Consider the following 24919-nt stretch of genomic DNA (forward strand, 5'->3'; position numbering starts at 1 on the left):
TTCCACATGTTGTCTTGACAGACTGCCATCTAACTTTTTTTTAACTATTTTTAATGCTATAAAAATTGACCTACAGCAAATAGTTAATAGCTCTCTGCAATCAGGCATTTTCCCAACTTCTCCATAAACAGCTGCCATTAAGCCCTTATTAAAAAAGAGAACACTGGATGCATCTATAATGAACAACTATAGACCTGTATCAAATCTCCCTTTCATAGCCAAGATCAGTGAGAAGGTTGTCTTCAATCAACTCAGCAATTTGTCTCTTAGACAAATTTCAGTCAAGCTATCGACCTCACCACTGTACTGAAATGGCTCTGATAAAAGTTTTAAATGATATATGGCTGAATACTGATTCAAACAAATAAACAGTTCTAGTTCTATTAGATCTCTGTGCAGCATTTGACACTGTAGATCATAAAAAACTTATAGAACACTTATAGATAGGCTGAAATTCTCTGGCCCTAAAAACCAGGGACCATGTGAGTAATCTTGGTTTTCTGATCTCAGACCTCACGTTCAAGAGTCACATCAAAGTGGTCACCAAAACAGCATTCTATCATATTAAAAATATAGCCAGAATCAAAGGCTTGGTGTCCCAGAAAGACGAAACTCATTGATGCTTTTAGCTCTAGTAAGGTTGACTACTGTAATGGTCTCTTAACTGGACTACTCAAAAAGACTGTCAAACTGTTGCAGCTCATTCAGGATGATACAGCTAGAATGTTAAACAGGACCAAGAGAACTGAGCACATCACTCCAGTTCTTAAATCTTTGCACTGGCTTCTAGTCAGTTGGCTTTTGCCCCGAATACATTTGTGATATGTTTGAAGAGTATAAACCTAGCAGGGCTCTTAGATCCATGAACTCAGGTCAGCAAGTAGAGCCCAGAGTCCAAACTAAACATGGCAAATCTGCATTTAGCAGTTATGCTGCACACAACTGGAATAAACTACCAGAATATCTTATAAGTGCACTAAACATAGCAATTTGTCAATCCAGGTTATTTTTATATTTCTCTTTTTCTTTGTAAAGCACATTTAATTGCTTCTATGTTTTTATTTTGGTTTTATTCTATTTTTGTTCTCTTATTCTAGGTTTTATTCAGTTATGTATACATTTTCTATTCTATTTCTATTTTTCTATGTTTTACCAATAAATACTTTTTCTGTAATGCAAGTTCTGGTGCAATCAGAGGAATAACCTCTGTTTAATCTGCAGCTGTTTAGACATCGATGTAGGGTATTATCTCACAAAAGACTGGTGATTTTATGAGATACCAGGGTGATTCAGTAAACAGTTCTGGGAACTGTAATTCATCAAGGATTCATCTATTGTATTTTTATATTTTTCTTTTCATTGTAATGAATTGGGCCGTTCTTAATCCACTGCACGCTTTTTCTTTACTGTAGGTACAATAAAGGACATGTACCAACTAACCCATTGTCAATATCACAGGACAGTTAATTTGACAGGCTATATTACCATATACACATTTCTTTCATTTTTTATTTTACCTTTATCTATACAGAGTCCGATCTAGGTCTCTTTTATAGCTAATCCTTATGTTGCAAATGAAAACATAAAAACAATAGACTCACGACATAAAATATTTTTAAATCCGACTGTTATTAACAACCAATACTTCAGCTGTGGCGGTAGTGTTCTGAGCGCGTGGTTGGACAGAGGATCCTTCATCATTGGTAGTTTCGCGCCTTGCACTAAATCCAGATCCGAAATAGGTTCTAATCCGTGCCAGGTTTTAGGGTTTTCTTTTTTACCACCTCACTTTTAAAGCTCTGAAAAACATACTACGAATTGGCAGCTGATAACCAGAGGAGCAGCGAGGATAGCGAGACTAAGATTTCAGATGTAGAGAATTAAACTATGACTGAAGAAACACTAAAACTCGGACATTTGGATTATTCTGGGCACGTTTTGTATCGAAAATAATTTATTGGGGCAGACTTTTCTTGAGCACAGTCAGACATTCCTGAATCGGTGCATCTTATAATGCCATTTGCCAAACGGATCGTGGAACCTCAGTTACTGTGCAGGCATTCAGTCCCGACTGGAGATGATTTGTTTTTAGATGAACTATGTACGGTCAACAATGTTGCTCTGTCCGGGACTTTACGGCAGCTATCGGACCTGGCCGGACATGCGTGCTCGTTATTCCAGGAGCTGGAGATCGACATCGTGTCTATTAACCAACGGGTCTGGGGATTACAGAGTAAAATCGGCAAGCTCCAGCCGACAATCTGTGGGTTAGACCCCAAGCAGGAGGCAGTGCGTGAGTACTTCGGTTTCTTCGTTGCTACTTTCTCTACTTGGACGGCATGCCATGTGTTCTCTGCTGTGTGCGGCGCAGCCGGGCTGGTCTTCTAATCCGCTGCAACTCACATGGGGGGAAAAGTGGGGTCGGTGCCCTGAATATTAAAACTAAAACCTTGTAAGAGTAATTACAGAACTGTCTAAAGCCTTTTTATGCACTATGGAATAGTAATCCTTAATTCACAGTCCTTGGGTACCCTCTCCATGCCCATATTTCAACTCTGTATGTGTGTGCATATCATTGTTTTTAAAGCATTTTTGTATGTCTATTGATATGTTACTATTCTATTCGACTCTATTGCAGTCTATTCTGAATGCAGTAGATCGCCCGGCGGGGCGTGTTCATTGTTTCTTAGTTATAGCCGCATTGTAGCCTATAGTAGGCAAACGCCAGTTTTGATAACCAAGCGAGAGGTGCCATCGCACTTCTCTGTGCATCAGTAATATTAAAAGTAATATTATTAAATATTTTAAGTAATATTTAAAGGATCTGTATAGTTAAACGACCTGTGTGATGATAATAATTACTTAGCTGTGCCTCCGTGCGGTGGGTGAGCGTTAGTTTGCTTTGACACTAGTGGGTGAGGATTAGTTGGCTGTGCCTCTGTGCTGGGTGAAGTCCGTGTGCAGGAGTATGGGGGTTGACACCAGGCGGTTGTTGCACCAGATGGGGCCTTTTGTTTGTTTTGTTTATTGCTGTTGTGTTTTTCTTTGTAATTAAAGATTAGGGTGGGTAAATGTTGGCCTTGTAACCTCTGTTCATTTATCCCCACATGACACAGTTTCTAACACCCTATATATGAACTGTGTTTATGTGTGTGATCTCGCTGTCTGTCCCTTTGTATAACCCTCTGTCTTCGCCTACACTGTTTGTCTCTCTATCTTGTCTGTAGGTGTCTGTTTATTTATCTGTCAGTCTGTCAGTTTATCTATTGGTCTGTCTTTTGTCTACATGTTTCTTTCTATCTGTCCCTCTATTTGTATTGTCTTTTTCAGACAGTTGTCTCTGTCTGTTTACCTGTCTCTCTCTACCTGTCTAATCATCTGCCTGTCTGCCTGTCTAATCATCTGTTTGTCTACCTGTCTAAACATCTTACTCAAACTCTTCCTGTGGTCACAGTGGTTTACCTGTCTGTATTGATTCGCTACGCAGTGTTCACTGCCCTAAACATAATCCTGGTAAAATCATGTCCTGGAGTCAGCAGGTTAAGGCTTCAGGTTGGGTTATAAAAAAATCAGCTTTCTAGGATATTAACTATAATAGGGTAGTTTGGGGATTTTGGCAATGATGACATTTATTTACTACCCCAGTCTTGGTAGCCAAAACCTGAGTCCTGTGCATGACAAGAAAAATATACCAAAGCAAATGTTTCATCTACTTTTTGATAAGAAAAAGGACATAAATATAACAGCTCTTCTCTTCGAACATCCAAACCGGTTGGAGCCGTGTGATCCCCTCCCATGGGGACAAACCCTAACCGCTAAGACCACTTTCTGTGGTTTATTTAAAGAGAGCAAGTCCTCTGGTTGAATGAGGACTTGACAAGGTTAGGGTTTAGGATTACAGGGCAGAGTATAGTGTTGGTTGTGAACGTTCTCTAGCTACTAACGTTCTCTAGCTACTAACGTTCTCTAGCTACTAACGTTCTCTAACTTCCTTCTTTGAGAGAAGAGCATGTGGCTGGCAATGTTCCACATTCCTGCTCCCTGCAGCCAGACCAGACTCCAGTCTGGAGCGGAAAATATGGGTTAGAACCATAGACATACAAACTGCTTTATATAACTCTGGGTTACAACTCTGATTGGACAAAATGAAGTAAGATATTTTGTATCTCTGATAAGAAGAACCATTTGTGAGCCAAACTATCTTCCCCTGACTGTGCTTTATATCATCCACGCCCACATTTTACACACTGTTGGTAACTTTAGCATTAAGACTAAACTATCATTCAGATTTATCCAATACTGTCTGACGTCCTACAGACTAACTAGACTATTCCACGTCCATGTCCAATTACTATTATGGACTTGCCTAATCACAGTCATACCCCACTGGGTTCCGGTATGTCGGAAGACTGAGATGTGTCCTCAAATTAACTTATTGGAATATTATTACCCTGCTCACTTAACCAAGAAGTATTGTCGGTTACGTACGTGTTAGAGTATAGCGAATCTCCTGCCAACAACTATGACTCTGTTATCAAGCGAGTTATAATCAACTACAAATCAGCATTTCATTATCAGTCCCACTAGTCAAAAGGTCACCATCAGATTGTTTAGTTAATTTATCAGGTAATCAAAAACAAAGTGATTGAAACAGTTATTCTTGGTAAATGTGATACAATTGCTGATTTGTGATAATTTCCTGTGTCAATAGTATGACCATGAAGACTGGTCTCTGTCTTCTCCAGTTCAACAACATCCTTTCACTTTTTTTATTAGTTAGAATGAAGGGAATGCACCAACCAAGTCAAGGGTCAAGGCCGGAAAACCATACTGGATGCCCGTGATCTTCGGGCCCTCAGACGGCACTGCATCACATACAGGAATTATACTGTAATGGAAATCACAACATGGGCTCAGGAATACTTCCAGAAAACATTGTCGGTGATTGAAACAGTTACAAAGTGATTGAAACAGTTATTCTTGGTAAATGTGATACAATTGCTGATTTGTGATAATTTCCTGTGTCAATAGTATGACCATGAAGACTGGTCTCTGTCTTCTCCAGTTCAACAACATCCTTTCACTTTTTTTATTAGTTAGAATGAAGGGAATGCACCAACCAAGTCAAGGGTCAAGGCCGGAAAACCATACTGGATGCCCGTGATCTTCGGGCCCTCAGACGGCACTGCATCACATACAGGAATTATACTGTAATGGAAATCACAACATGGGCTCAGGAATACTTCCAGAAAACATTGTCGGTGAACACAATCCACTGTGCCATTCGCCGTTTCCGGCTAAAACTCTATAGGTCAAAAAAGAAGCCGTATCTAAACAGAATCCAGAAGTGCAGGTGTTTTCTCTGGGCCAAGGATAATTTAAAATGGACTGTGGCAAAGTGGAAAAGTGTTCTGTGGTCAGACGAATCAAAATTAGAAGTTTTGGAAAACTGGGACGCTATGTCATCTGGACTAAAGAGGACAAGGACAACCCAAGTTGTTATCAGAGCTCAGTTCACAAGCCTGCATCTCTGATGGTATGGGGTTGCATGAGTGCGTGTGGCATGGGCAGTCTACACATCTGGAAAGGCACCATCAATGCTGACAGTTATATCCAAGTTCTAGAACTATGTTGTATTCTGAATAAAATATTGAAATTTGAAATGTCCACATCATTGCATTCTGTTTTTATTCACAAATGTACAGTGTCCCAACTTGTTTGGAATCAGGTTTGTATATGGGTCATAGAACTAGATACTCAGTTCTTTAAATGAATCTTTGCATCAAAACTGTTGTCGTCCTGAATGTTTTGGTGATGAACAGCATCAGATGATAACATTAGAACATACTGTTTCGAGTCTGCTCTTAAGCTCACCCAACGGGTGTTCAATAAGCCATTCTGGTGTGGATCTGGATGCAGATAATTGTCCTATTAGAAGATACAACGCTAACCCAGTTTTAGTCCCCTGGCAGGGGCAGTCAGAGTTTGGTCTAAAATCTCTTGGATTTTTTATTTTTGCTCATCTTTACCAAGGGGTCCAGTATCTCGGGCAAGTAACGGTATCTATGCCCGGCTCTCTTTCCCAGTCTGTCTGTCTCTCTGTCCCAGTCTGTCTGTCTCTCTGTTCCTGTCTCTCTGTCCCAGTCTGTCTGTCTCTCTGTCCCAGTCTGTCTGTCTCTCTGTCTGTTTTTCTGTCCCTGTCTCTCTGTCCCAGTCTGTCTGTCTCTGTGTCCCTGTCTCTCTGACTCAGTCTGTCTGTCCCTGTCTGTCCCTGGCCCTCTGTCCCTGTCTGTCTGTCTTTCCCTGTCTGTTTCTCTGTCTTTCATTCTTAATTCAAATTCAGTTACATTTTCCATTTATGGGCTTTATTGGCATGGGAAGCATTTGTTTACATAACCAAAGCAAATAAAAAATTAAAAGCTATAATAACAAAAGTAAAATAAGCAAATCTACAATTTTAAGTTGTCATTACACACATTTTTAAGAAGGATGAAGGTAATTTGAATGTAATATTATAGTCTGCGTAATGTGATTTCAAATGTTCAAATGGTTACAAGTGAGCACGACAAGATAAAGTAAACACATGATGATGTTCATGATCACGCAATGATGTCCACAATCTTGCTCCACTGGTTGCACTTGGCAACTGGCTCACAAAGTCTGTCTCACCATCTGTTTGTCTCAGTTTCCCAAACTCTGTCTGTCTCTCAGTCTGTCTCACTGATTCAGCCTGTCTCTGTCTCTCAATCTTTCTCTGATTCAGCCTGTCTCTGTCCCAGTCTCTCTGTCTCTCAATCTTTCTCTGATTCAGCCTGTCTCTGTCCCAGTCTCTCTGTCTCTCAATCTTTCTCTGATTCAGCCTGTCTCTGTCCCAGTCTCTGTCCCAGTCTCTGTCCCAGTCTCTGTCCCAGTCTCTGTCTGTTTCTCAGTCTGTCTCTGATTCAGCCTGTCTCTGTCCCAGTCTCTGTCTGTCTCTCAGTCTGTCTCTGATTCAGCCTGTCTCTGTCCCATTCTCTCTCTCTGTCTCTCAGTCTGTCTCTGATTCAGCCTGTCTCTGTCTCTGTCCCAGTCTCTCTGTCTCTCAATCTTTCTCTGATTCAGCCTGTCTCTGTCCCAGTCTCTCTGTCTCTCAATCTTTCTCTGATTCAGCCTGTCTCTGTCCCAGTCTCTGTCTGTTTCTCAGTCTGTCTCTGATTCATGCTCCCTCTGTCCCAGTCTCTGTCTGTCTCTCAGTCTGTCTCTGATTCAGCCTGTCTCTGTCCAATTCTCTCTCTCTGTCTCTCAGTCTGTCTTTGATTCAGCCTGTCTCTGTCCCAGTCTCTCTATCTGTCTCTCAATCTGTCTCTGATTCAGCCTGTCTCTGTCCCATTCTCTCTGTCTGACTCTACCTCTCTGGTTTAGAGGCAGTAAGAACTCAGAGACAGTGTTGAAGCTGCAACTTTGTTTTCATTTACATTACACTCAGCTGATGTCATCTCTGTGTTTTCCAGCTGTGGCATTGTTTTGCAGAGTTATGAGGCCTGGGGCTGTTATGTGATGTGGTTGGGGGCTGTTATGTGAGGTGGTTGGGGGCTGTTATGTGAGGTGGTTGGGGGCTGTTATGTGAGGTGGTTGGGGGCTGTTATGTGATGTGGTTGGGGGCTGTTATGTGATGTGGTCGGGGGCTGTTATGTGAGGTGGTTGGGGGCTGTTATGTGATGTGGTTGGGGGCTGTTATGTGATGTGGTCGGGGGCTGTTATGTGATGTGGTCGGGGGCTGTTATGTGATGTGGTCGGGGGCTGTTATGTGATGTGGTCGGGGGCTGTTATGTGATGTGGTCGGGGGCTGCTATGTGATGTGGTCGACTCCGGTTTACTCTAACTGGAAGCAAGCTCATATTAGAAGCAAAGTCAGCTCAAGTGTTTTGCTCTGCTATTGTTATCCTAATAGAACTACTGGAAGCCAAACCTTGATTCATCTTTAATATTGATGATACCATTTTAGTTGTATATTAAACTGAACAGCTGTCTTATAGCTTAGCAACAGACATTGAAAGCAGAGATCAGTCTGTCCTTAAGCAGGTACCTCAAAACTGCTAGTCCCTGTCTCTGGCCAGGTTGACCATTCTAAACCCTACTACTGGCCCAGCTGTCCATTCTAAACCCTACTACTGGCCCAGCTGACCATTCTAAACCCTGCTACTGGCCCAGCTGACCTTTCTAAACCCTGCTACTGGCCCAGCTGACCATACTAAACCCTGTTACTGGCCACAGCTGGCTATACTAAACCCTGCTACTGGCCCAGCTGGACATACTAAACCCTGCTACTGGCCCAGCTGACCATACTAAACCCTGCTACTGGTCTAGCTGACCATACTAAACCCTGCTACTGGCCCAGCTGACCATACTAAACCCTGTTACTGGCCACAGCTGGCTATACTAAACCCTGCTACTGGCCCAGCTGGACATACTAAACCCTGCTACTGGCCCAGCTGACCATACTAAACCCTGCTACTGGTCTAGCTGACCATACTAAACCCTGCTACTGGCCCAGCTGACCATACTAAACCCTGTTACTGGCCACAGCTGGCTATACTAAACCCTGCTACTGGCCCAGCTGGACATACTAAACCCTGCTACTGGCCCAGCTGACCATACTAAACCCTGCTACTGGCCAGGCAGACCATACTAAACCCTGCTACTGGCCAGAGCTGGCTATACTAAACACTGCTACTGGCCCAGCTGTCCGTATTGCTGGTCCCTGTGTCTGGCCATACTCAAGCCTACTATTCAAGTATTTTCCACTCAACCATTTCAGTCAAGTTAAGCATTCCATAGCCCTAACCCCTTCCCCTATCCCCTAACTCCTACCTCCATAACCAAAACCCAATAACCCTGCTGAGTAAATGATATAAAGGAAAGGGTGTTTGGGAGAAGGAGAGAAGTTAGATGAGTTTGAGAGGAGAGGGGTGAGAGAAAATAGAGGGTTGCCAAGATAGGAAGAAGAGGGAGAGTGTGTTGAGAGGGGGAGGAGAGGTTAATTGTGGAGGTGCTTCTTAATGAAAGGTTTCTGATGAATGGTGCAGATTCTATTTGTAGTAGTTAACTAGAGGACATGAATCAGTCATTACTGATGCATTCCTGTGAAAGAGTGTTGCAAGTAGCTTCTGAATACCTGCTGCAAGATAAACTCCAATATTGGCGCTTTTCCACTGCATGGTAACGGCTCAACTCGCCACGCCTTTTCTGCTTTTCCATTGGGCAAAAGTTAGGATAGTACCTGGTACCAGATATTTTTTTTGTACCTGTTCTGTCGAGGTTCCAAGCGAGCTTAGACGATACCAAAAGGTGATGTGAAAACACGTAAGACTTCTGATTGGTCAAAAGTGACTCAAAGCGTACAGCAAAGCAAAGCAAGCTGAGACGAGAACGACGCATTGCATTGAAATGGGTTAATTTCAGTGCCAGTGCATAGGACCAGACTCGTAATTTGAGCCATCGTATTTTCCCAAAACTCCTCTTGGTTTGGACCTATATACTGGCATTGAAATCAACTCGTTATCACCGTGAGAGACCCACAAAGACACACTGTTTTTGTAACCTACAAAAGCACCTCGTCTTTTTCCTCCTCTGGGTTTTTCTATTGGCTAACTGGCATAAATTGCACTGGTCAAAGTATTAATGTCAAGCACTGGTCAAGTATTAATGTCTGTACACAAGGCAATATTATAAACATTGCCTTGTGTACAGTAGGCTACTACCAGTATAAACACTGCCTTGTGTACAGTAGGCTACTACCAGTATAAACACTGCCTTGTGTACAGTAGGCTACTACCAGTGTAAACACTGCCTTGTGTACAGTAGGCTACTACAAGTATAAACACTGCCTTGTGTACAGTAGGCTACTACCAGTATAAACATTGCCTTGTGTACAGTAGGCTACTACAAGTATAAACACTGCCTTGTTTACAGTAGGCTACTCTTGAGTCAGTAAGTGTGGTATTATAGCCGGCAATTAATAAGCAATTATTTATACCTTTTAATGGAGATGGAGGGGTTATGTAGGTTGCTTTAAATGTGTTGGTGTTGAGTTGTAAGGTGTATACACTTAAATCTACAGTTATCTTTTATACTGCAGGGCAATAATTATATTCAAAATTTTCACAGTTTTTCAAACAGGGTCTGTGACCATGATATCCAGATTTAGTTTAATTTTGATTTGCCACTTTACGTTTAAAGCTTGATAGAGTTAGGGTTAATGGATGGAGTTAGGGTTAATGGATGGAGTTAGGGTTAATTGATGGAGTTGGGGTTAATGGATGGTTCAGTAGTTCATTCAGTACATTATTCTTTACGATATCCTCCATTGTTGTTCCCGTTTGGGTCACATTGGAGGTGGCGTCACGGCAGTTTTCCTGAGTCGAGGCGAGACAAGTAGAGTTGAGCCGGTACCATGCAGTGGAAAAAAGCCATATCAGGTCAGCCCCAGTGTGATGCTAAGTCATGCAGATGGCAGTGACCTTCAGGTTGCTTCCATCCTGAAAATTTAAAAGACGGCGGTTCATAAGAACAAGGTCAAGCAACAGTCATTGGGAACAACAAAGCATCAGACTGGCAGAGGGCGAAAACGACTGTCCACTGACCGAGATGACTGTCAACTCATTCGAATGTCACTCAACAACCATAGGATGACATCAAGTGACCTATAAAAAGAATGGCAGCTGGGGTGAATTGCACAGTGAGGATGGTTTGAAACAGGCTCCTATGGGCAGGGCTGAAGTCGTGCAAAGCTGGAAAAAAAATTTCATAAATGAGAAGCAAAGAAGAGCCAGGCTAAGAAGACAATAAGGATTGGACCGTAGAGGAATGGAGTAAGGTAATCTTTCAATTTTCAGCTTTGCCCAACACCTGTTGTCTAATGGTTAGACGGAGACCTGGAGAGGTCTACAAGCCACAGTGTCTCGCACTCACTCACATTTGGTGGAGGATTGGTGATGATCTGGGGATGCTTCAGATTTGGGCAGATTTGTTTTTGTGAAGGACACATGAACCAATCCAAGTACAAGGTAATCCTGGAAGAACACCTGCTTTCTTCTGCTGTGACAATATTCCTCAACTCTGAGAATAGTTTTTTCCAGCAGGACAATGCTCCATGCCACACAGCCAGGTCAATCAATGTGTGGATGGAGGACCACAAGGACCCTGTCATGACCAGCCCAATATCCAGACCCAAACCCCATTGAAAACCTCTGGAATTTGATCAAGAGGAAGATGGATGGTCACAAGTCATCAAACAAAGCCAAACAAAATTTTTGTGCCAGGAGTGGCATAAAGTCACCCAACAGTAATGTGACAGACTGGTGGAGAGCATGCCAAGACGCATAACAGCTGTAATAAAAAATCTGGGTTATTCCACCAAATATTGATTTCTGAACTCTTCCTAAGTTAAAAGATTAGTATTTGTTGTTGAAAAATGAATATTAATTTGTTTTCTTTACATTATTTGAGGTCTGAAAACAATGCATATTTTTTTGGTTCTTTTGACCAGTTGTTATTTTATATAAATAAATACTCTAAAGGACAAAAATTGTATTTGGAATTTGGAAATAATGTTGTCAATAGTTTATAGGATAAAACAAAACTGTTCATTTTACTCAAACACATACTTATGAATAGTAAAACCAGAGAAACTGATAATTTTGCAGTGGTATCTTAATTTCTTCCAGATCTGTATATATCAGGCAGTCTGAAAGTAGGGAAGGTTTCCAAAGTAATTTACCCTGAACCTAAACTGACGACCACCCCTGCTTCACTCCCACAGCCCACCCCCGCTCCACTCCCATAGCCCACCCCCTGCTCCACACCCACAGCCCCCCTGCTCCCCTCCCACAGCCCACCCCCGCTCCACTCCCACAGCCCACCCCCTCTCCACACCCACAGCCCCCACGCTGCACTCCCACAGCCCACCCCCTCTCCACACCCACAGCCCCCACGCTGCACTCCCACAGCCCACCCCCGCTCCACACCCACAGACCTCCCCCGCTCCACTCCCCGGTCCACCACCACAGCCCCCTGTTCCACTCCCACAGCCCACCCACGCTCCACACCCACAGACCTCCCCCGCTCCACTCCCACAGCCCCCCCGCTCCACCACCACAGCCCCCCTGTTCCACTCCCACAGCCGTCCCCCGCTACACTCCCACAGCCCCCCCGCTCCACCACCACAGCCCCCCTGGCTCCATTCCCACAACACCGCTCCACCCCCACAGCCCACCCACGCTCCACCCCCACAGCCCACCCACGCTCCACCCCCACAGCCCCCCTGTTCCACTCCCACAGCCCACCCCCGCTCCACAACCACAGCCCATGCCTACTCCACTCCAACAGCCCCCCTGCTCCACTCCCACAGCCCCCCCTCTCCACTCCCTGCACAACTTTTTTGCAACTACATGTTGAAAACAAGTTTCAACTTCATGTTGAAAACATACACCATTGATGTGTTCTATGAAAAACAAATTGAATAGCTTGCTATTACTCCAGGCTTGTTGTAAACAGAGCTGAACCAGGTTTGTGGGTGAGGGTGGGTGTAGAATCGTAGGGGTGTATGGGTTAGGGATTGAGTTGGGGTCAGCGTTAGAAAGTTGCATTAAGGACCACCAGGCTCAGTCACATGTTGATTCGTGACTGGTTAATTCAGTTTATTGATCTGTACTCCATCATAATAGTATGGGTAAATCCAGCCCATGTCACACTAGCTCCCTATGTCATTTCTGGTTGAATAATTATACTCTACATTCCAGAATGTCATCAAAGACATTCTCTTCCGCATGCTGTGCTCTTGGAACTTTGGCTCAACTCAACTATCTCTGAAGCAGACAAAATCTGTTTTTCTGCAGCCGGAGTAATCAGTTGATCTTTCCACTATGTCTTTTTTTACCATTCTAAACAAATTGGGAACAAATTCTGGGAATGATAGACAACAAAGGTAACAGATCACCCAGAGAAAAGAGGATATACAGTGGATATACACCCCTGTTTAAATGCCAGGTTCTTGTGATGAAAAAGAATGAGACAAAGATAAATCATGTCAGAACTTTTCCACCTTTAATGTGACCTATAACTTGAACAATGCAATTGAAAAACAAACTGAAATTATTGAGGGGAAAAATTATTTTATAACTGGGGATGTGGCTGTGATCAGACAAATTCTTTATCAATAAATAAAAAAAATTCTCAAAACATGTCAGAACTAGTATGCTTTGTACACCCTTCCCTTGCTAATATAACAGCAGTGACTCTCCTCTAATGTTTGAGGTGGGAGTAGACATAGTGAGTGATCTGAGACAATTTATCCATGCAGAATCTCTCTAGGACATTCAGAGTTCTTGGTCCTAGCTTGTGGAATCTGCTCTTCAGCTCACCCCACGTTTTCAATGGGGTTTAGGTCAGGGAACTGGGATGCCTATTGCAAAAGCTTTATTCTGTAGTTAGTGGAACATTTGTGTGGATCAGGAAGAATGCTTTGGATCATTGTCCTGCTGGAGGATCTCCTGGTACTTGACAGTCAATTATGCCATGTATCCTAACAAAGTTCACAGGGCCTCTGGAAGCGAAACTACCCTCAGGGATCTACAAAAACCTTTTTTCCTTAACCCCAGTTAGGTTAGTTGGCCAAAAGACTACAGGCCCAACATTAATTTCTAATGGCCCAGACACTGTCGTTTTCAGAACATATGCACAGCCTTTTTAATTTACTTGAATTCATTAAACAGTATTCTTTAAGTATTATGGAGCAGTTACATTTTTTTTGTTAGTTATACACATCTATAAGTATGTTAACAGCTTTTGCTGAAACTCTCTAGCCAAATGGAATGGGTGTAGGGATAACATTATAAATAATCATGTTTCTTAGTTCTGATTCCATCACACGTGTAGCTAGCTAGCTCGACCAAAATGTACACTTGATTTCCATTCAAAATCATAAAAACATCACCTATTTCACCTTAGTAGCCTGTGGCCGAGTAGCCCGGCTCTCACTTGGTGCCAAGCCCCGGATTTAGGAGAAACTGTTTTGTATAATACCCATCCCTTTTGAGAAAAAACATTAATTTCAAGAAGTCTGAGGCTGAAATATGCAGTCAGGAGAAGGGGGGAAACAGGGTCAGGAGAACAGGGTCAGAACAGGATCAAGAAAACAGAGAACAGGGTAAGGAGAACAGGATCAGAAGAACAGGATCAGAACAGGATCAAGAAAACAGAGAACAGGGTAAGGAGTACAGGGTCAAACTAATTTCCTTAACACGTTGATAGGTTGTATGTTCAGCTTTTGAACAGCAGCATATCCTAAAGTTTTGTGTTTGGTTTAATGCACAATGCTATGTAACCTGAAATATTAAGTATGAAATATAAAACATGAAGTGTGACATTTGAAATATGAAATATGAAACTGAAAGGAGACTGCCTTCTAAACAGAAACATCTGGGATATTTCACAGTTACAGGACCACCCTAATATAAAAGAAGCTTCTACTCCTTTCTTCAATCCTTCAAGTAAAAACTAATTTTCCAGAAAGCTTTCTGATCATTTCATGGTGTCTGATTCATGGTTCTCCTGAGCGATATTGTGGTTTCAGATGTTGTTTTTCAGAATCAGCCAGGAGAAAGGGTTCTTGGAAAGGCTGTTTCCTCATGTTGAGTCATTTATGGGAAATGTGGTTTTGTTGTCTTGTTGCGTCATGACAACGGGGCCAGGACAGGGTCAGCTTCAGTCATCCTCCAGAGAGTACAACTCCAGTCAGGCTTTACAGAAAGATTATGTTTGAACTGCCTTGCAAAGTGCCTGGGTCTGTTGTGTAGTTAGAGTAATGTGTTAGTTACCAATGAAGAGGAACCTCTTCTACTGGCACCTTCCCCAGTATAGTGCTGTGCTCCACCATCAATGCTAATGTAACACAGAAACTGCCCACTCAACTCCTTTGCCTTTCATTTACACCCCCATTTCCAAAATAGTTTGGATGCTGCATAAAATGCAAATACAAACAGAATGCAATGATGTGCAAATCATGTATCCCTATATTTTTAGGGATAGTAGTACATAGACAGCATATTGAATGTTGAAACTGTGAAATGTTCTTGTTTTTGGAAAAATACATGCCAATTTTTTATTTGATGCCAGCAACACGTTAACAGAGTGAACATCAAGGCCAGCAATAGACCGAGTGAACTACGAGTCTAGCTGTATATAGAGTGAAACACGAGGCTAGATGTATATACAGTGAAACACGAGGCTAGCTGTATATAGAGTGAAACACGAGGCTAGATGTAGACAGAGTGAAAAACAAGGCCAGCTATAGACAGAGAACCTCTAGGCCAGCTGTAGACAGAGTGAAACACAACGCCAGCTGTATATAGAGTGAACCTCTAGGCCAGCTGTAGACAGAGTGAACCTCTAGGCCAGCTGTAGACAGAGTGAACCTCTAGGTCAGCTGTAGACAGAGTGAACCTCTAGGTCAGCTGTAGACAGAGTGAACCTCTAGGTCAGCTGTAGACAGAGTGGAAAAACAAGGCCAGCTGTAATGTTGGGTATCGGGACCGTATCATTAGTAATATTGAGTATCGGGACCGTATCATTAGTAATGTTGGGTATCGGGACCGTATCATTAGTAATATTGAGTATCGGGACCGTATCATTAGTAATGTTGGGTATCGGGACCGTATCATTAGTAATGTTGGGTATCGGGACCGTATCATTAGTAATGTTGGGTATCGGGACCGTATCATTAGTAATGTTGGGTATCGGGACCGTATCATTAGTAATGTTGGGTATCGGGACCGTGTCATTAGTAATGTTGGGTATCGGGACCGTGTCATTAGTAATGTTGGGTATCGGGACCGTGTCATTAGTAATGTTGGGTATCGGGACCGTATCATTAGTAATGTTGGGTATCGGGACCGTATCATTAGTAATGTTGGGTATCGGGACCGTATCATTAGTAATGTTGGGTATCGGGACCGTGTCATTAGTAATGTTGGGTATCGGGACCGTGTCATTAGTAATGTTGGGTATCGGGGCCGTGTCATTAGTAAAGTTGGGAATCGGGACCGTGTCATTAGTAAAGTTGGGTATCGGGACCGTGTCATTAGTAATGTTGGGTATCGGGACCGTATCATTAGTAATGTTGGGTATCGGGACCGTATCATTAGTAATGTTGGGTATCGGGACCGTATCATTAGTAATGTTGGGTATCGGGACCGTATCATTAGTAATGTTGGGTATCGGGACCGTATCATTAGTAATGTTGGGTATCGGGACCGTGTCATTAGTAATGTTGGGTATCGGGGCCGTGTCATTAGTAAAGTTGGGAATCGGGACCGTGTCATTAGTAAAGTTGGGTATCGGGACCGTTTCATTAGTAATGTTGGGTATCGGGACCGTATCATTAGTAATGTTGGGTATCGGGACCGTATCAGTAGTAGAGTTCAGTAGGGTTCAGGGGTTGGAATATGGTTAGGAGTTAGTGTTAGCGTTTAGGGGTTGTGTTAGGATAGTGACAACTGGATAGAATTGCTCACATTTGTTTAATAACGCCCTTCTTCACAGAGAAATAAGACTGCTTTCTTATGTTTCACTGCCTCCGCCCTTACAGGAGTGACGATATGTGATACAGTGGGAACTGTAGAAGGATGATATCAGTAGGGATTTACTGTCCAGCAGAAGCCTCCTCAGAGTAACTCAATCTCACTCAGCCCTGACAAGAAAATGTCTTGCCTGAGGAAATGTCTTGGAGATTAACTAAATTATTTAGATACCAGGTCATGTTTTTCAACCACAAATGAGGAGAGATGTCTTTTTAAGATATATATCCTCTATGTTTGTTGTTTGCAGTTTACAGCATCCCAAAGACATTCCAGCATGAGGATTACAACTTCATATGTCAACAAAAGACATGTTGTCTTATTGTGACTGTCAGTAATCATCATGATTGTCAATTTATTCAGGTGGTTGAAGCAACTGTTCTGGTTTTCTCTCATGTAGATGCATAGTACATCTATTGTGTTGATGTCCTGAGGCGTCAGCATCTACTGGTAGTCAGCTGCAACAAGAAGCAGCAACCCTATCCTAATTCTGTCTCCTTCTGATGATGTCATGAACCTAGGGTCATGTTGAGAGCTTGAATAGGAAAATCTGTTCACAGAAAAATCACTTTCACTACAATGTATGGGTGGAGCTAATACATTACTTTGAGTTTGGGTGGGGCTACATTACTTTGTTTGGATGGAGCTAGCCTCGTATACCTGGCCAAGCTACACTAGGCCTGTCGATGTGTGGGTGGAGCTAGCCTCTATGTTGTGTGGGAGCTACATTACTTAATGTATATATGGAGCTACATGACTGTATGTGTGGAGCTACAAGACATTATGTATGGATAGAGTTACATTACTTTGTGTAGGTGGAACCACATTAATTTATCTAGGGGTGGTGCTACATGACTATGTATGGGTGGAGCTCAGTTCGTGCTACATGACATTATGTACGGGTGGAAAATAATTGGAAAATAATCAGATGTGCACCGCCTGATTGTTAAACTACAAGCATTACCTCAAAGTAACATCACTTCATAGTGTGATTGTTTGTTAGACATTAAGCATTACCATACAGTAACATCACTTCCTATTGTGTGTTTGTTAGACATGAGCATTACCACACAGTAACATCACATCATATTGTGATGGTTAAACATTGAAAATTACCACACAGTAACATCACTTCCTATTGTGATCGTTAGACTATGAACATTACCACACAGTAACATTACTTCCTATTGTGATTGTTTGTTAGACATTAAGCTTTACCATACAGTAACATCACTTCCTATTGTGAGTGTTTGTTGGACATGAGCATTACCACAAAATAAAATCACTTCATATTGTGATTGTTAGACATTAAGCTTGGCACCAAGTGAGAGCCGGGCCATGGCCTAGTGGCCGACTGGCACTGGCCCTTGTCAGTGGAAATAGAAACATTTCTGGCCTTTAGGGTAAAACACCAGTGCTTTGCACCAGTGGAAACGAGGCATAAAATAACTGCAGCCAAACCCCTCTGTTGCCTTTAGGAACCAATGCTTGCAATTTTTATTTCTCTTTTGCTTGCACAGACTTTGCTGATAGCTACTTCAATAAGTAGCATTTACTTTGTAGTACTGATATCCATTGTTTTTCCACCATTATCTCTCTTCATTCTGTCTGATCTCTGGGTTGTTGTCTCTCTTCATTCTCTCTGATCTGTGGGGCATTGTGTCTCTTCATTCTTTCTGATCTGTGGTGTGTTGTCTCCCTCTTCAATCTGTCTGATCTGCGCTGTGTTGTCTGTATTCATTTTGTCTGATCTGTGGGGTGTTGTCTTTCTTTTCATTCTGTCTGATCTGTGGGGTGTTGTCTCTCTTTTCATTCTGTCTGGTCTGTGGGGTGTTGTCTCCCTTCATCGTCTGATCTGTGGGGTCTTGTCTTTCTATTCATTCTGTCTGATCTGTGGGGTGTTGTGTCTCTTTTTATTCTCTCTGATTTGTGGGGTGTTGTGTCTCTTTTCATTCTGTCTGATCTGTGGGGTGTTGTCTCTCTTCATTGTCTGATCTGTGGGGTGTTGTCTCTCTTCATTGTCTGATCTGTGGGGTGTTGTCTCCCTTCATTGTCTGATCTGTGGGGTGTTATTCTTGTTCACTGATCCAGATTTCCCCTGTTGGACATATGGCATGGGTTGGTCATGGACATCAGTGAGGGTGGAAAGGGGAGTTTGGGAGGAGGGGGGGGGGGGGATGAAGGGTGAAGGACCATATGCCTTGGATCAGAGAGCAGAGAGGTTTAACAAAAATCAGGGTAGAGCACCCGGAGTAGGTGACATTCTTTAGAGGGCTGATGTGACCAACAGGCCTTCAGTTTTGTTTTCAGCAGGGTTCAGCAGGGTCACAGTGTGTCTAATTAGTGGAACAAAACCAGTCAGAGTCTTATGTCAGGTGACTGCTGTCTCTTGTATGGCTTTCTCATGTTCCCACCACAGATACCAGACCAACTCACATGGTAGTCCACTCTCCACCAGTCACCAACCCCAATCCATTCAGTCACCAACCTCATCCCATTTACAGGCCCCAACCTCAACCCATTCAGTCACCAACCTCAACCCATTCAGTCACCAACCTCAACCCATTCAGTCACCAACCTCAATCCGTTCAGTCACCAACCTCAACCCATTTACAGGCCCCAACCTCAACCCATTCAGTCACCAACCTCAACCCATTCAGTCACCAACCTCAATCCGTTCAGTCACCAACCTCAACCCATTTACAGTCACCAACCTCATCCCATTTACAGTCACCAACTTCAACCCATTCAGTCACCAACCTCAATCCATTCAATCACCAACATCAACACATTCGGTCTCCAACCTCAACCCATTTACAGTGACCAACCTCAACCCATTGCCACCAGCCTCAACCCAATCAGTCACCAACCTCAACCCAGTTACAGTCACCAACATCAATCCTTACATAGTCACCAACCACGCATTTTATAATCCAAGTAGTATGTGTTAAAATATAGTATTGTTTAAATAGTATTTGGTTAACCAAAATACATGTTTTTATAAACTACCAATACCATATTAGAGCTACTACATAAGGCGCAAAGGAGTGGGTGTCATTCCTATCTAACATTGGCTGAATGGCGGTTCGTGTGATAAAAGAGGAAGGAGGAAGTTGTGTGGTAGACCCACATACCTCGGCTACAGAACTTGAAAACAATACAGTTCCGGAAAAAATGTAAAGTTGCAGTGGTCTCTTAATTTTTTCGGGAGCTGTATTTATCAACACCTAACATTGAGTTTATTGGATGGAATAGTGTATAGATAACCCAAATTAGCTAAGCTAGCCAGAAAAGTTACAGCTCCAGAAAAAATTAAGAAACCACTGCAACTTTTTCTTTCCTTTCCAAAAAAGTTGAAAAGAAAGGTTTTGAGTGAGGAACAGAAGGGTTAAAATTAAAAGACCACTGCAAATTGAACGCTTTTGTTCCTCACTCAAAACCTTTAAACATTTTTGGAAAGGAAAGAAAAAGGTGCAGTTGTCTCTTAATTTTTTACAGAGCTGTATATGCCATTTGCTTAACTAACCGTTTTCATTACTCTCATAACTGCCTTTAGATTTCACAGCCTAACTTTACGTAGTGTTTTGTGGCCAATAATTTTTTTTGTAGGTAACGTTAATTCCGTAAGTATATTTAATCTTCCCTTGAATTAGTTAACTTTCATTTACTTGCTAACGGTAGGCGGTATATATTGCGGCGTTTTGACTGGGTCAAAACATCACTGCTTTGATTGACGAACGTAAACAACAAACATGTGTGAAGCAGTCATAAAAACGACTTAGAAAGGTATATTTTTTAAATGTCATGGTATATCATCAGACTTGTTCCCTGTGCATGTTGGACTCCGGCAGGGCTGCCCTTTGTCACCGGTTCTGTTCATAATTTTTATGGACAGAATTTCTAGGCACAGCCAGGGGCCGGAGGGTGTCACGTTTGGGGACCACACGATTTCGTCTCTGCTCTTTGCGGATGATGTTGTCGTGTTGGCCCCTTCAAGCCAGGACCTTCAGCATGCACTTGGACGGTTTGCAGCCGAGTTAGGGTGAGCTTTCTCCGCAGGGTGGCTGGGCGATCCCTTAGAGATAGGGTGAGAAGCTCGGTCACCCGGGAGGAGCTCAGAGTAGAGCCGCTGCTCCTCCACATCGAGAGGGGTCAGCTGAGGTGGCTTGGGCATCTGTTTCGGGGAAGGTGTTCCGGTCCCGTCCCACCGGGAGGAGACCCCGGGGAAGACCTAGGACACGCTGGAGGGACTATGTCTCCCGGCTGGCCTGGGAACGCCTCGGTGTCCCCCCGGAAGAGCTGGAGGAAGTGTCTGGGGAGAGGGAAGTCTGGGCATCCCTGCTTAGACTGCTGCCCCCGTGACCCGGCCCCGGATAAGCGAAAGAAGATGGTATGGTATGGTATATCATCGTATGTAAAAACAAAAAGAGATTGGAATTGTAATAGTAGTTAGAAAAAAAATTTTCAGGTCTATTTATTTACCATTTACTTTACCAAAGAAATACATAAATGTCAAAAACATTTCGGGGCACTGCCTGAAATGAACTTTTTGTCTCACCTGCCAAGGGGACTGGTAGATGGAAATAATCCACCAGCCAAGCATATTTTTTACCAGGCAAAATAACTAATTGCCTTTTTGTGTCACATATACATTAATTTCAGTACATGTCATTGAGATAACAAGGTATTATGTTGAATACAAACTTAAAGAGCAAAATGTTAATACATACAGCTCCGGAACAAATTAAGAGACCACTGCACGTGTTCCTTTCCAATTTTTTTTAAAAGGAATATTTTGAGTGAGGAGCAGAACAGTTAAAATTAAGAGGCCACTGCAAATTGAAGGCCCCTATTCCTCACTCAAAACCTACCTAAATTTTTTTATGGAAAGACAAGAAAAAGGTGCAGTTGTCTTTCAATTTTTTCCGGAGCTTTAGAAGAGAGGCTTCGATTGAACACAGATGCCCAGGCAGTGTGACACTTGCTGTGTTCATGGCCATGAATGTTCTCCAGCTTCCTCGTTTTAGCTTTACCTATTAGCTTTTATATTTTGCTTACTGGCATCACACTGAACAACTCATTACCACAGCCTCAGCATCATACTGTAGTCAGCTTCTTGAAACTCCTTTATCTCTAGTCCTCCATTTCTCACAAAACTTTATTTTTCATGTGATTTGTCTTGTTTTTGTCGGTGGGTTTTCGTTTCAAATGTTGGCTTACTCCAGGTAAATGTCGCAACATAACTATTTAATGAATAGTAGCTATCCGCTGACCGGCGGCAAGTGAGCGATGTCGAGTAGTTAATGTCCCGTACATTAAACAGTGCCGCGAAATACACAAACAAGTAAACAACATTAATTTCAGTTATTTGAATATTCAACTAACTGTGCCCATCCGTATTAGAGTCACCAACCTCAACCCATCTAGAGTCACCAATAGGGCTGCTATGGGATACCTAACCCATGGTACAGTACATATTGCGGTTTAAAGGTTTGGTAAACTTTCGGTAAAGTGCAAACAGTTAAATTTGTCGAAAGATACAACAGTAATCCAGGAATAATTTATATTGCCTGATGAGAGCACAAGCTAAAATAGTGCAATATGTAATTATGGCACAAACACTTACATTTTTTATTATTTAATTAATACCTCTCTGTCCATCGCTGTTGTAGTCTACTCGAAACCCCAAATGCTACAAAACTGGAGATTGAAATGAAGCTGAAAGGTTCTACAATGTTGGTTTATTGTATTCATTTGGATTCACATTCGTGATCCATTACATCCTTAGTCACCAACCACAACCCATTAAGTCACCAACCACAACCCATTTAGTCACCAACCACAACCCATTTAGTCACCAACCACAACCCATTTTGTCACCAACCACAACCCATTTAGTCACCTACCACAACCCATTTAGTCACCTACCACAACCCATTTAGTCACCTACCACAACCCATTTAGTCACCTACCACAACCCATTTAGTCACCTACCACAAACCATTTAGTCACCTACCACAAACCATTTAGTCACCAACCACAAACCATTTAGTCACCAACCACAAACCATTTAGTCACCAACCACAAACCATTTAGTCACCTACCACAAACCATTTAGTCACCAACCACAAACCATTTAGTCACCAACCACAAACCATTTAGTCACCAACCACAAACCATTTAGTCACCTACCACAAACCATTTAGTCACCAACCACAAACCATTTAGTCACCTACCACAACCCATTTAGTCACCAACCACAAACCATTTAGTCACCTACCACAAACCATTTAGTCACCAACCACAATCCATTTAGTCAACAGCATCAACAGCCCATTTAGAGTCTATCCCCATTTCCATCCCGGACTGTGTATAAACAGCAACATTAACTTTATAGCTTTGTGTGAATGCACACCCGAATATTAATACCCATATATAAACCGCATTTGTCTGGAGAATTGACAGTTCGCAAAACCCATCCCAAAAACAGTCCTTGTCCAATCCTACCTTAGCAACCGGTCACTGCTTCAAGGTCTGTCAAACTTTCATTGTTATGGCTCAAAATAGTGAAACGCTGTGCCTTCGCTACAGCACCTGCTGCATATCCGACAGCAGGTACCTGAAAAGTTTAGAAGGGGAGTCATTTACAGTGACTTCTCTTGGGTTGTGAAATGCTTTAGTCAACATTTATACATAATTAATCATTACACAACAATTTTATCTAACGCTGATGTTATAGTTATTTGTGCTAATTAATATGACTAACTTGCTACTATGTTCGCTAAATAGCTAGCTACCTCTAATATTAGCTTGTTATTGTTCATAGGCTTAACTTTAACATGTGACTTTCTGCTGAAGTTGATAGGATGATGTTGACTGATTAGAGTCCAATAACAGCTATAGAAACAGAACTTGCCTCCGTGCTTGGCTGTTTACAGTAGTTGCCAGCTGAGCTTGATGGGTGTAGCAACAGTAACTGAGACAGATGGGTCTTTTGTGAAAGGGTTAGTGGTTGAAAATGTTTTCAATATCTGGGTATAAGTCGCGGTTTACAAACAGGTTGTCGCCAGTCTCAATGAATTTAGTAAGTAAACTTAGGCCATTTGTTCACCAACCTCCACCAATATTAGACTTGTCTAGATCAGGTAAAATACTCTAGATTTAAAAAATCTACTTTGAAAATAGTCTAGATCAGATAATAAAAAGTTAAAAAAGACCTAGGGCTAAAATAGCCTAAATCAGATCACCCTAATCCCACCCACCCTGAATCAGCTAACAGTTATCCCGCCCACCAAGAATCAGCTAACCCCGCCCACCCTGTGTCCTCAATGCCACTAATCTGTGGCACTCCCCAAAACATAGTAGGTATAAATAGAAACAACACTCCCCAAAACATAGTAGGTATAAATAGAAACAACACTCCCCAAAACATGGTAGGTATAAATAGAAACACCACTCCCCAAAACATGGTAGGTATAAATAGAAACACCACTCCCCAAAACATAGTAGGTATAAATAGAAACACCACTCCCCAAAACATGGTAGGTATAAATAGAACCAACACTCCCCAAAACACAGTAGGTATAAATAGAACCAACACTCCCCAAAACATAGTAGGTATAAATAGAAACAACACTCCCCAAAACATGGTAGGTATAAATAGAAACAATACTCCCCAAAACACAGTAGGTATAAATAGAAACACCACTCCCCAAAACATGGTAGGTATAAATAGAAACACCACTCCCCAAAACATAGTAGGTATAAATAGAAACACCACTCCCCAAAACATGGTAGGTATAAATAAAAACAACACTCCCCAAAACACAGTAGGTATATACAGAAACACCACTCCCCAAAACATGGTAGGTATAAATAGAAATAACACTCCCCAAAACATGGTAGGTTTAAATAGAAACAACACTCCCCAAAACATGGTAGGTATAAATAGAACCAACACTCCCCAAAACATGGTAGGTATAAATAGAAACAACAATCCCCAAAATACAGTAGGTATAAATAGAAACAGTCAAGTCAGTCGATAAGTCAAATGTGTTTTTAAAGATGTTTTGCATCTAATGATGTCATAAAGTGATTTTATGACAACAATTCCAAAACCCCCAAAAATCAAGCAACAACCACAATTGAATGAATGTACAGTGGCTAAGAACAATGCCATTGATAGGTTGGAACTCAGGAAGTGACCTACAGAGAAGCCAGACGCTGGGAAGTGACCTAAAAAGGACTTCAGGCTTTTCAAGGTTAATTTTACAAGATTACCCAACCTTTTGATGTCACATCATTCA

The 24919-nt window shown here is 42.2% G+C and overlaps 1 protein-coding gene across 2 annotated transcripts in view; it reads left to right on the forward strand.

Annotated features, from left to right (window-relative positions):
* Nucleotides 1-1831: 1831 nt before the first annotated feature.
* Nucleotides 1832-24919, forward strand: part of LOC105029432 (Nance-Horan syndrome protein) — an 80245-nt gene continuing 57157 nt past the window's right edge. For both annotated transcript variants that reach the window (XM_020049057.2, XM_020049058.2), the window contains exon 1: nt 1832-2293. In XM_020049057.2, the coding sequence (XP_019904616.2) occupies nt 2014-2293 (280 nt within the window). In that variant the 5' untranslated portion in view covers nt 1832-2013. The remainder of the gene's footprint in view (nt 2294-24919) is intronic.

This window comes from Esox lucius, chromosome 8, assembly GCF_011004845.1.
Source record: "Esox lucius isolate fEsoLuc1 chromosome 8, fEsoLuc1.pri, whole genome shotgun sequence".
Taxonomy (NCBI): domain Eukaryota; kingdom Metazoa; phylum Chordata; class Actinopteri; order Esociformes; family Esocidae; genus Esox; species Esox lucius.